General features: G+C 40.4%; 1 protein-coding gene across 1 annotated transcript; it reads right to left on the reverse strand.

Annotated features, from left to right (window-relative positions):
* Positions 1–483: 483 nt before the first annotated feature.
* On the reverse strand, positions 484–12,879 carry cox6a1 (cytochrome c oxidase subunit 6A1). Its single transcript, XM_084315763.1, has 3 exons — positions 12,745–12,879; positions 979–1,121; positions 484–803 (listed from the first exon to the last, which is right to left on the reverse strand). Exons 1-3 carry the CDS (start codon positions 12,842–12,844, stop codon positions 714–716), a joined length of 333 nt encoding a protein of 110 aa, XP_084171889.1. The 5' UTR covers positions 12,845–12,879; the 3' UTR covers positions 484–713.
* Positions 12,880–14,390: the final 1,511 nt, after the last annotated feature.

Below are 14,390 nucleotides of genomic sequence, written 5' to 3' on the forward strand. Positions count from 1 at the left end.
ATGGATCTCAACAGCCAGGTCTTATTAGTATTATCACCACACCCGTCTCCACTGGTTTCTTTCGTGCCATTCAATTTTTACACACACAAAATATCAAAACTAGGTATAGAAAGTATTCTAAACTAACTGAATAACAAACGTTTAGGTTTTTATCAATGTAAAAATGTGTGGAATGTACTAGAACCTTTTCAAAATTAGTAGTGCACTTCACTGTTCACATCTATGAAAACACTGCTAGTTAAAAGTAAACCACTGCTAGTATTAAGTTATAGTAGAATTATCTTAGTTAATCATTAACTAAGATAATTCGCCCATATTTGAGCATTTCTAAAACATCAACTAGACATTTATTGGACACAAAATAGCCAATATGGTAATATTTTGCTTGGTCAAGCTGATCTTAATTAAAACTAATTGCATATAACTATATGACACACAAACTAAACAATTTCCCAGTTCTACTTATTTAAAAAGAAACACACATTGAGGTAAAACGATTTATTTAATTAATAGTAAATAAGTTCACCCAGACAATTTTGTTATGTGGTCCAGACAAATTTTAAGTATTGTTTCAGGTGCCCTGTGTGTTAAGAGCATGGAGGTAAATAAATGGAAATGAAGAGAGTAAACTGTATGAAGGAATGAGGCAGTCCAGTAACGAACGACGAGAAGCCTGGTCCCTGTGTGACAGTCATGAGGTCTGGAGGAAGGTTTCATTCATCGTGGCTCTCATAGCCATCTGGAAGGGCATTCAGTTCCGGGTTGTGGAAAAGGGATTTAACGCCATCCCCCCATGGAAACCGCTAAAAAAAAAAGCCAAAACACAAACATTACTCTCAAAATGTAGATAAAAGTATAGTGCCATGTTAGATCATTTGAATTATAAAAAATATATAATAAATACATCCCATCATGAAACTCAACAATCATACATGAAGTAAAACACAAGAGTGCATATTATAAAAACGTTTCTCGGACCTTGGTGCGAAAGCGAAGGTGGCTATAAGCAACAAACTCTGGCTGTTCGTGGTGATGATGCTGCATTTTCAGGTACATGTTTAACATGCACACTGCGACGGCGGGCAGGGCTACCACAAACGTAAGGATCTTCCATGTCCTTGCTGTAAGGGAGAGAGACCAATAATTACTTAATTGAACAAAACAATAATGCATATATCTGCACTTGTGGCAGTGATCTGAGTGAAATTGCATTAATGGAAGGCAACTATATTTAATACAGTCCCCCATTGTATTAATTAATAATGGATGGATTTTGAAATGGAGCCAAAGAATTCCAGTTAGGGTTGGGAGGTATACCGAATATGAAGGCATACGGCCATGGATCCATGCAAAGGTATGGATTTTTACTATACCATCGACCACACTATATATATATATACATACATATAGCAAGGTCCATAAATATGTGGACACTGACCTGGCTCTGTACACCATCACAATGGACTTGAAATGAAACAATCAAGACGTGCAGACTTTCAGCTTTAATTTGAGCGTATGTACATACAAATCAGGTGAACAGTGTAGGGATTACAACAGTTTCTACATGTGCACGCCCATTTAAGGAACCAAAAGTAATTGGATGAACTAACAATCATAAATCAAATTGTAATTTTTAATACTTGGTTGCAAATCCTTTACAGTCAATAGGTAGGCATGTTCGAGATTGGCTAGGCGGACGCAGATCTGCGCAGGTTTTACTATGGCCTCGCCAAGCGCGTTGCATGACGGTTAGAATGTTGTCCGACTTGCTCTGAAAATCTGACGAGACGAGGCGCAGAAATCTCGCGGGAGCGAGCCACGCACAGCCTTCAGAGCGAGGCTCCACAGTACCTCTCACCCGACTGCTCCACACAAATCCATGATGGGAAACGACTTGCTATCTCTGCGCAAAGCGCCTATTGGCTCAGAAAAGTTGTCACCTGGTTGTCACCACCAGCCACGCCCACAAGAGGAAGTTATGAGACGTTTGATTGATTGATTGAAAACTTTATTAACCGATTGCAGAATGGGTACAATAATACAGTACGGGTCCAGTCTATCAGATATATTTATTATTATTATTATTGGATACAGGAGTTTAGGTACCAAGAGCTTCCTCAAATAAAGTTATCATATCATCATGATAAACTTCAAGCTGTCGGACACCAAATTATTTTTATCAGCGTAATGAATGCTGTCGGAGTTTATATCAAAATAACATATCAACCCCCCTGAACAAATGGGGATTGCTTCTTCAAGTCGATTCTACAGACGGACTGTTTCTATCATCGGAATTAAATAATTATAATGATAATAAATACGACAATTACGTTTTGCATTTATAGTCATGACTCAATGAGCAATCTGAGCATTACCGCTCTATGTACAGTACTCCTCTAAGCAATCTGGCTCTCAGTTAACCCAATCGCTAGATAGATGAACGAATTCCATATAAATCTATAGTTCATTAACGATGCAGCAGCTGAGCTGATACTGTATCCCACACACACACACGTCGTCTGTTTTGCCTCAATATATACTGTATATATAATTCTGTTTTGCCTCAATATACATATATATATATATATTGATGCAAAACAGAATTATTCAGCAGTGTGTGTGTTGTGTGTGCGCGCGCGCTGTGGTGGCCAGGAGCGCGCAACAAGATGGTATACATTATGGTATATATGAATAGTATATTCCACTATAGCAGGTATATGGTGTGCTGTACATTTGAATCTAATCAAATTTTGCATGCGGCCATCACATTATAATGAGCTGGACAGGTGTGTAATGTGTGTGGTGGTAACGTGAACGCGTATCTGCCATGAGAGACTAGACGAGAGGCTGTTGTCAAATCTGAAGTGTCCGACGTTCTGACTCCTCCCCCGGCTGCACTCGTCTACTCTCGTCTATTTTCGAGGCGAGCCGAAATCAATCTCGAACACGCCTAATGACAGCCTGAAGTCTAGAACCCATAGACATCACCAGACACTGGGTTTGTCCCTGGTGATACTCTGCCAGGCCTCTACTACAACCATCTTCAGTTCCTGCTTGTTCTTGGGGCATTTTACCTTCAGTTTTGTCTTCAGCAAGTGAAATTAATTCTTAATTGGATTCAGGTCAGGTGATTGACTTGGTCATTGCATAGCATTCCAATTATTTGCCTTAAAAAACTCTGGTTGCTTTCGCAGTATGCTTCAGGTCATTGTCCATCTGCACTGAAGTGCTGTCCAATGATTTCTGAAGCATTTGGCATAATATGAGCAGATCATATTGCCCAAAAAGATTCAGAATGCATCCTGCTGCTTTTGTCAGCAGTCACATCATCAATAAACACAAGGGAACCAGTTACGGTCCTACTAGGCTTGGGCGGTATGACGGTATTAAGGTATACCGGGGTATTTAGAAATACCGACGGTATCGATTTTCAATACCGTCAAAATCAGAGTTTGGTTTAAGTTTCTATTTCCACTGAAACAGAGTTTATACAGGGACGGCATTAGGTTTCGGTTTCCATTAGTGAAACGGAGTTAACTTTCGAGTTGGTTGAAGTGCGTGCACACACACACACACAGCACGGCCAGCAGAGGGCAGGGGAGGCGGTCCGTATTTCCCCACACATATGTGCGTCACACTAACCTACCTGTATGCATTTCCTCTAACTCTGAGCAGCTGCTAAAGCTTAAGCAATAATAATATTAATAATATGATGTTATTGAACGATGAAGGGTCGAAGTTAACCACCGTCACTCCAGCCCACGATGAGCTCCCTGACCACAGACGAGCTAAACTTGCACACACTGTCGCATTTGGACAATTAAAGGACTGCAGTCTGTTTGGATTTAAGCAAAACCCTCGCGCCATGAGTCGACTCGCCACCAGTGACTTCATCCAGCACAACGAGACTACGAGAGACGGAGGCACTTCTTTGGGAATGTAATATAAAACGGGGTGAGTGAGTGTTGACATTTTTTAATCCTAATGCAACTGGCTCACGTTGATACATGGTGCCGGGCTGCCGGCCGGGCTAACTAGCTACCGTTAGCTCACGTCGATACCTGGATGGTGCCGGCAGGCAGCAGTGTCTACCTTCTGTGAGATTTGTTTACCTCGAGGTTGAAGAAAGTGCACTTTCAGGTTGAAAGAACAGCCCTAATCTCAACGTGTTTCAATATAAGCAAGCGTTATGTATGGTGATAATAACGAGTATATTGTTGATGATAATGAAAAGTCATACCGTCATATACCGTGCACCGGGGTATTAGGTCATGAAGGTATAACGGTGTGAAAAAAAGCATACCGCCCAGGCCTAGGTCCTACACCGTTCACCTAATTTGGATGTAAATATCCTCAAATTAAATATGAAAGTCTGCACTTAAAAGCACATCTTCAATGTTTAATTTCAAAACCATTGTGGTGGTGTACAGAGCAAAAATGACGACAATTGTGTTAATATATCCAAAGATTTATGGGCCCGACTTGATAGCTAAATTACTAATCAAGTTAACCTTAAATCATGGTAATTAACCCTTTAATCGCCAATGACGTGTTAAGACGTCATTCCTCGCCATGCGTAATCTGCCAATGACGTTTTACAGCGTCTTTGAGATCAATATTTCAAATTTCTGTCATGGTATTCATATTTCACCCACGGATCCTTGACTGGTGCTGTAGGACTCCGCTCAACTCTCCAGCGCTTCAATACCGCCACCTGGTGGCCGATCGGCGAGTTGCCAACCGGAAGTGGGGCCGGAAGTGCTTGGTGTCCCCCCTATTCCGTCCGCCACTCGCTATCGCTCGCGGGACTCCATCTGGACACACTGGATAATCGATCCGTTGCCATAACTCGATAAACATTATTTGGACGTATATAGTATTATACATATATCGCATAGATCATAGGGGTGGGACGATACATCGATCCAGATCGATATATCGATCTATTATCAATAATCAAATAGGATCGATGCAACGTAAAAAGATCGATTCATATTGCGATACTTTTATTTTGAAAATCCCTCGTATCCGCTCGGCTCGGCTCAACAGCACACAGCTTAGCGTCTAGAGCAAGGCTAGTGTGCCTATTCTGCAACCCAAAACATGTCCCTGCTGTTTTATTCCGCCATGGGTCAAATGCATCTAACCTGCTTTGCAATCCTCGCCATCCCATTATGCCCACGCGTTAAAGATCGAAAATAACGTTACGTTAGTGTAAGCTAACCCAGAGCCATAGGCAGAGAGAATTGGGGACTGGGAAGGAGGGTGCATTCTCGGAATAGCCCCACTAATAGGATCTGGCCGGTACTGCACCTTCGGACTCCCAATATGCCTTTTCCAGCCAAAATACAGCTCTGTTTATGTTTATTTGGATCCCCATTAGCCACAGCAGTGCTGGGGCTATTCCTCCTGTCTTCTCTGCGACAGTGAATAGGATATTAATAATCGGGGAATTTTTTTTTTTAAAACGAACCAAAAACAGTGAACAGGAGGTCTATTTGTATTAAAAACAATAGATTGTTTTTCATTTAAATGTCTGGAAGAGCTCAAAAATAAAAATGTCAAATGATATTTCCATTGCCTTTTTTTTTGTTGATTTAAATGTTACCGATTGTGTTAAATGGGCATATAATATCGTCTCATATCGATCGCAGGCACCCAGGGAACAAAATAACTAGGCGCCCATCGCCAAATGCGTGTAGATTTACCATCTGGCGTCTAAAGATAATAGTCTGCCCGCCAGCTGGCGTGTAGGTCATATCGATACTCTTATTTTGAAAATCCTGTGCGGGTCTCATTGCCGCCCCAAGCGCAGCTCCAGTCATAATATCTGGGCTCCGGCAGCTAGCAACGTTCAGGTTCATATGATACTCTTATTTTGAAAAACCCTTAGCAACTCCGCGAGTCATATGATATCCGCCCACCGTGTTGTTTCTTGAAAACAAGCAGCAGCGTTAAACAGAGCAGCGTTAACACAGCAGTGCGCCTACAGACGCGAAATAAGTCTGTGATGTTTTTTTTCTTCTCACAACGAGTCCAATGCAGCTACATGCTTTGCACCGTCGCCATTCCTTTATGCCCACATCGCCCGAAATTAACGTTTATGTACCAATCACTACAACGTTCGTTAACGTAAGCTACCAAGCTAATCCTGATGATCAGACGAGACAGAGCCATAAACAGCACTGAGGAAAGGGAAATGGGGGGAGGGGGCACTCTCCCCTTCCCTGTGTGTGTGTGTGCGCGCGTTTGGAAAGACGACGGAGTCACTAGTCAGGACTCAGGACAGGAGTATATTATAGTAAACTGAGGATTACTGAGGATGGACAGATAATGTTGATATTCAAATATAAAAATGTTTGAGAGGAGTGGAAGTTTGAAGACAGACTACAATATGATGCAGGGTGGTGAGTTAAAACACAGTGTGTGTGTGTGTGTGTGTGTGTCCCGACCCCACTTCTATGTTTCAATAAATTATTTGCATTTAAAACTATTAACGCTGACTGATTCCTTCAGTCCACTCAAAATTATGCTAATATTCCTTATGTTGTTTATGATATTAATTGAAAATAGCATATGAGAGTATTATATGTAATAATAACACATGGCGATATACTAAAAAGCTATTTATAATTTTTGGCAAGTAAAAAATCTGCCTGGCTGGTACTTTTAAAAATCTACCAGCCAAATGGCTGGTAAGTCAAAAAGTTAAGTTTGTTCCCTGCAGGCACCTGAATCGAATCAAATCGTATCGTATCGTGGCAGACTTTGTGATATCGGAAAATATCGTCTCGTTATCGTGATGAAACTGGTGATTCCCACCCCTAATAGATCAACATCCCATAATAGCGATCTTTTTGCTCCACTATCATCCCCCATCGCTACGAGGAAGCTGCGGTGAGTTTCAGGGTTTTTGATTATTATTATCCATACAAACTGCTATGATCAATATATCACCCATACTACATGATTCATTTAACGTCGGTCATTGCATTATAAACGACCCCCCCCCCCCCCCCCTCCGGTCACCAGCAGATGATGGCTGCTCAACGAACAATAAACACTATGCAACAACCATCAAATGCACACAGCACACACATCCACATGCACACACTCACTTTAAACAAACAACACACTGCAGCACCCACTCTCCACACTTTAGAACACCTAAACACACTTTATATTTATTGGTAAAGGATTTGCACTACAACCTGTACACCTTACTGTGAACTGCTTTGCACTATATAGTATTGTATATTAGTACATTGCATAGTATATTGTATATTGTATGGTAACTCAGTTACTTCTATTCTGCATCGAACATTGTACATATGTATATACTGAACACCGACTTATATTTTTACTTCTATTTTTACATGCTATACTATTTTATTTCATACTTATCTTGTCTAGCACAGTCTCTGGAGCGTAACAGTAAGAAGCATTTTGTATAAAAGTATTCTGTACTTCTGTATGACAACTATTAAAGAAACTTGAAACTTGAACTTGTCATGACGTTTAGGACCTTGTACAATTGAAATTTTTAATCTGGCGTCAATCACCATCAAAATGCATTTGATGATCTAATATATGCATAAATGGATGGTATGAAATACTGCAGAAAACGATAAAAACATATTTATACTCTAGACCGTATTTTTGTATGAATGTGTGAATGAAAAAGTAAAACGTTCCTACACCCTGAACGATAGCTAATCGATGTTGAATGGGCCATAGTAATGTCAATTTAGCAATACAATTTAAAAAGTTATAGCCCTGCAAAGTAGGTGAACATCTCCATAGACAAATAGAGCTGGCAGACTGGCTACAAGGATGGATATAAGCGTGGCAGAGAAAGGGTTAAGAATTTGTAATGAGCCAGGTATCATCACTTGATGATGTTACCAAAGCAATACTCTTGATCATAACAACAAACCAACAAATTAATTCCTATGGCCTGGCTGTTTAAACTGAAGTTAGTTTTCATTTAAGAGGTTTCAAATAGTGAGAAAACTGTTTCCTGTTACAGGCCCACGATGTCACATTGTTTATCTGCTAATTCCAATGCATCAGATAAGTCTATGGAATATACTTGATATACATTCAAACCTAAGATGTCAGTGTAGTTATGGCAGCAGCAGCACTATTACACCATTGAATAGGAATGTTTAAGCTCCTTTCATGCAAGGCCCTTATTATCCACATCATTAGTGGGCTGGCAGAGCACTGGATATTCTTGTAAATCGCTCATTTAAAGCAACATGTGCCCTTGCTAATCCCATTATGTACAGGTAGAGTTTAGGGGTAGGAATCAACGATACGATATTATCACAACACAATAGTATTGCAATTTATTTGCACTGTGTTAACATATAATGTCTTATATAGGCTATTACATTTCTCAACTGCAAATTATGTCCGCAAAAGGAAAATTTTGTTAACATCCATTTTATGTAAGATAAAGGTTCAGTACTGTCGGCGGCTACATGGTGCAGTGGGCAAGGCGTTCACCACGAATACTGGAGACGCTGGGTTCGCCTGTTCGAGCCCAGCGCTCCACATTGCTTTCAGTTTAGTTGGTCGTCCGTACTAATACACATTGGCAGTATTAGGGGGTGGGAAACTGATGGGTGGGGATCGGGCGTTGTGGACAGCGACTCCTACAGGTCGATTGGTGCGCCTGCGCAGTAGAATCAGGAAGCAATGGGGGCGCCCCTCCAAAGCGCAGACACCTGACGCTGAAAGATCGCGCCGCGCAGGTGAAAAGATGTGACTGCTGTTACCTCGAGTATCGGAGGGGACTCGTGCCATGTATGACTTAGTCCACATTGCAGCCGGCTTGTGGGAGGCAAGAAACAGTGTTCGTGACAGGGGAGGGTTGAATTGGATGATACGAAATTGGGATGGGAGAAAAATAGAAAATGGGAGAAAAAGTGGATTAAAAAAAAAAATAAAAGTTCAGTACTATGTTGTTCATCTCACTTCAACCATCTTTATTGTGGAATCCCAAAAATGTCAAGCAGACCGACTGATGTTGCATGCACCTGACAAACTCAACTGTTTGTGGATACAATATCGCCACACAAACTGAGATGCATAATTTTTCCCCCATTTATTTATAATAAAACACAAGATACTTGTACCCTAATGATAAGGATAAACGCTCAATGAAGAAACCCAATGGCCGTCACAACCCAGGGTGTAGAATGGATAGGCAGCGAGAGCCAGCATATCACCAGGGTTATCAAGTGGGCAGCACCCCCCTTCACTGGTGTTTTGTCAAGTTAGGCCCACGACACCACGGGAAGGCTCAGTGGTTAGTTCCAGCATAACCCTAATAGGGCCTAACAAAAATAATAGTTGGTTTCAGGTTGGTTGTCAGTTTGGCCATGGGTAGGTAGGGAATTTATTTTTATTTTTTTTTTTATTTTATTCTTTCCCACGGCGACTATGGATAGGGAATTTCTTTATTTAATTAACCCTTTCACTGCCACACGACAGAAGGTTAGCCCTTTACTATCACACAACCGACGGCGATGCTCCATCATTAGCATCATTAGCTCCGCGGATGCGGAGCTAATGATGCTAATGATGGAGCATCGCCGTCGGTTGTGTGATAGTAAAGGGCTAACCTTCTGTATTGTCACAGTGAAAGGGTTAACCGGCTGTCGTGTGGCAGTGAAAGGGTTAAAATGTTCACAACAACATGGATGCATGTACTCTGCCAGCATGTTTAATATCCATAATACTAAATGTTTGACTAAGATTTCTATGAAACTTTATTCTAAAAAAAAAAAAAAAAAAAAAAAAAAAAAAAAAAAGGATTTTTTTTTTTTTTAATATATAATTTTTTTTTTAAACTCATAAAATATATTGGGTCGCACCTAAATCGGCAGGGTCGGTCGGCAACCTGAAACCAACCATTATTTTTGTTAGGCCCTAATAGAGTTGAGGTTGAAGGGTTCCAATAGTGGTTCCATCTTGTGTTAGTGGTCTTCTCCCTACCCTGCAGTGTCATATCAATGTACAGCTCCTCAGAGAAAGAAACAGGAAGTATCAAAATAGTTTACTATTATGTTGACAGGTAACCATAGCCCCTGTGATTCATGTTGTGCATGCTATGCATCTAGCTTTGTTTACTACACAGCCTTTCACCCAACTGCAAGTTAGTGTATGCATGTGAGCTTTGTGAAGCAGAGTATGGTGCTCGGAAGTGCAATCATGCTAGGAAACTGTATCAGGAAGCTGGATAAAGGTCATCGAATACACAAGATCTGCTCTGCAGATGTTATTATTCAGGTGTTTCATATTCATAGTATTCTCATGGCAACAAATATGGCACCATCAAATTTCACAGCTCATTGGCCATGGGTGTCATTTAATGTCTGCAGTCCAAGAATATGCCTGAGCAGAGCATGTTAACACTTTCAGTGCCAGCAGGGGGCGCACGATTTAGTGCTTGAATGCCCACCATCCACTTCAATGTTAGCGTTAATAACGCCTAATCTATGTTTTAAATTATGGCTATGTGTCTAATCTGCCCGTCGCTTATCAAAGACTCGTTTTCCAGCAATTTATTTTACCAGTCTTGGGATAATCAGAGCTGTTTTCACCTATATATCAATGTGTGCCCTATGTGTGTGTATGTGTGTGTGTGTGTCTGTGTGTGCGTGCTGATCAGGAAATGAGAATATATTTTTCAGATCGCTTCTCTAGCATGCATAAGTAGTAAGTACACATATACTATCAATAATCTAGCGTTTATTTGAAAACTATTCATAAATAGGCCGAAAAATGACAAGGTTTTTTGTATATGCCAGAATATTCCAGTAAAGGGCGATTATCATGGAATCCATATATTTTCCTGAAAAACTAGGGCTTTTCAAAATGCTATAAAACGGAAATGAACCAATTAAAAAACAATCCGTTTCGACAATGTTGACTGCAAACAAGTCATTGATAAGCGACGGGCAGATTAGACACATAGCCACAATTTAAGACATAGATTATGCGTTCACAACGCTATCATTGAAGTGGGTGCTGGCATTCAACCATGTTTTACAATGTTAACCAGTGGCATCCAAAGTGTTAACAATTGTTTGTATTGAGCCGTACTGTATTTATTTGTACCCATTCTGCAATCTGTTAATAAAGTTATCAATCAATAAATAAACCCAATGGTAAAACGTGCAGAACAGATCACCATAGCCCCTTTCGTGACTTTCGGTTTGCAAGCCTGGGGCTTTTGTGACCGCAGTCAGTTATTTTTACGGCGCGATTACCCAGTAAAGAAACAACCAAGCGTGATCGCGGGGCTCGGAGTGTGTCAAAAATACATCAGATCTGAATTTCAAAGATACCCAGCGTACAATATGGGTCTAACACAGCTTCACGATGAGGTCTGGAAGCTCGGAGTTGCTAATAAACAGTTTAAAACATTGTTGGGAAACACAAGTGGTACTCACAGCGAACTCTGGCAGCAAGATGGCGTCTTCTCCTTCTGCAACTTTCCTTGTCGCATGCCTGGTGCGTTTAGCAATCACTGCGCTCCCTATCGGTCCCTGTTGGTCATTACCTATAGGCCATTACAGGGTAGAATCTGCTGAGCGCGTCTCCTGTGTATTGTTGTAATGACCAACAGGGACCGATAGGGAGCGCAGTGATCGCTGGACGCACCAGCCATTTTGCCAAGGTTCTCGTTTTATGAAAATGATTTAAAATGTTTATCAGCAACTCCGAGCTTCCACACCCCATCGTGAAGCTGTGTTAGACCCATATTGTACGCTGGGTATCTTTGAAATTCAGATCTGATGTATTTTTGACACACTCCGAGCCCCGCGATCACATTTGGTTGTTTCTTTACTGGGTAATCGCGCCATAAAAATAAGTGACTGCGGTCACAAAAGCCCCAGGCTTGCAAACCGAAAGTCACGAAAGGGGCTAAGATCGCCAATACGGTCACGTCCCTGATGAAGCCCATGTCTGCTCCCGGCTGTCCTTGGCAGACTGAGATTATGTGCAAAATAAAATCAGCATTGTTTTTTGCTCAAGTGACCATTTAACTATTCAAAGATAAAGTGGCCTACAAAATCTATAATGCTCCCGTTTGTCAATGCTTGTGAGCATTAACCCTCCTGACCTCTGGAGGTTCATGCCTTTCAGATGTGTTGAGTTAAAGCATAGCCATGGGCTCAAGACATAAGATATTTTAGTCGGACATTTAGTTTGAAATTAAGTACAGCAGTTCCCTGACAATACTAGCTGAAGTGCATTTTGATTACCGTTACTAGACTCACTGTAAGTTACATCATGACAGCAGATGACAGGTCAATATGACTAACACACCTTGACAGGTAACATCCAACCTTCAGATTCTAGCCAGCAAACGTTTGATTGATTGATTGAAAAGTTTATTAACAGATTGCAGAATGGGTACAGTATTGTACATACAATTGTTAAGGGGATGCAGACGGTGGTGCAGACCAGAGAAAGACTTTCGTCTCGTTTACATCAGGGTCCCCCATTTTCAATTCATCATAAGCTTGCTGAAACGTAACCTTTCAGTTGTTTAAATCGCTTTGTGTGAAACGTGCTACTGCGGTTGTGCTGACTCTTCTCTCAATGAGGATGCGAGCAAATGCTAATGCTAACTATCTCAGCAAGGTCACTGACAAAAATAAACGTGTACGTCTAAATATACGTTTAAACGTTTCTTAATAGATGAATTAGAAAATAGATACTCACATGCGTGGTCGCCATGCTCAGCAGTGGCAGACAGTTGACGCCGCGACTGTGTCAAAGATGACCGAAGAAGGGCTTGAGAGACGCGTCCGAACGCTGCCATTTTCGTTATCTTATAATTCTAGTGACCGGAAGAAGTTGCCACGTGACGTGGAGCTACTCCACGCACCAGCGTACACCAAGCCGCCTAGCTGCATGACTGCGAATTACACAAACCACTAACGAAATTACCTAACAAGCAAAAGTTTTCGTATCTAATTATTTGACTCTTTGTTGCATCTTTATGTTTTGGAAAATGCTCCCTGACTTGTCTTGTGTTTGTAGGCTACTACAATGTGTTACAATATCTTTATATTGCTCGTTTGTGGTAATATATAAGATAAAAATAAAATAAAAAAGCCCTTTGAAAGATTCAGATTCAGAGTTTTATTTGCCATATGGAAGTAATATAAATCATACAGTTCTCATACAAACACATAAATCCAGACCAGTTCCCCCATTAAGGCGAGACACTACAGGTGAATAGGGTAAAAATTTTAACTAGATATCACAATGAAACTTCCCCAGTTGATTACTTATATTAACAAACTTTTTTGTATTACAAGTTTTCTGAAATTGTATGTTTAAATATGAAAATGAGGCACGATCTACTTAAATATGCACACATTTGCATATAATTCCAGGACAGAAATCTGAACATTGGATAAAGCCATTTTCAAAATTATAGTTTCATTTTGTTGACATATTAGAGCCAAAGGTTATTACAGAGGGGATTTTGGATATCTCTTTTTATCACTCCATAAATCAGAAAATAATAATTTTTATGGTAAAATTCCATATTTCGCCATGTTTTTAGGAATAAAATGTGATATAAATCAGGGTATGAATGCGATATCAACAAACCCTTCTGTAAATACCTTCAGAACATTGATATGAATAGAACTGGAAGGTTTGGTGTATGTGAGTGCTACTGAAGGAGATTTCTGGCTCAGAGTATGAGGAAAAACTCTTAAAACTCATTTTTGGGAAAACGCCTTCAAAGTTCTGTATTGTAAAATGCCACACTTTTTTTTTAAACAGATATTTACAAATACAATACCTAATCAAACCATTAGTAATAGACAACCTAAACACATGCCTGATAACTGAATAATAATAATAATGATGTTATTGAACTGAACAGAACTACACACAGGCTACAACCAGTATACAGTGTAGTACCCCCTAATAGGCAAAACAAATTTGAATAGATACCAATATGAAACTTTCCCAGTTTGTTATGTACATATAAACTAAGAAAAAATATATTGCAAGTTTTCAGAATTTTATGTTTATATATGCAAATGAGGCAATTCCCCATTAAATATGTGCACATTTATTGTTAGGGTTTGAAACCGACCTCAAACGCACGGCACAGACAGGTAGTTCAGAGTTAGCCAAATACTAGGGCGTATTTATTTTCAGAGTCAAAAAGGAGCAAGTAACAATCTTGAAACAAAGGGAGACTGCCTTCAGCAGAGTTATCTGCGGCTCTGCAGATCCTCTTGGTGTTCGAGGTGGGGAAACGGTATTGACGCTGAAGCGGCTCTGCAGATACTCCCAGCTTCAACTCGAGGTGGAAAAGAGAGAGAGAGAGAGAGGTAAATAAC

This window comes from Notolepis coatsorum (genome assembly GCF_963971535.1).
Source record: "Notolepis coatsorum genome assembly, chromosome: 1".
Lineage (NCBI taxonomy): Eukaryota > Metazoa > Chordata > Actinopteri > Aulopiformes > Paralepididae > Notolepis > Notolepis coatsorum.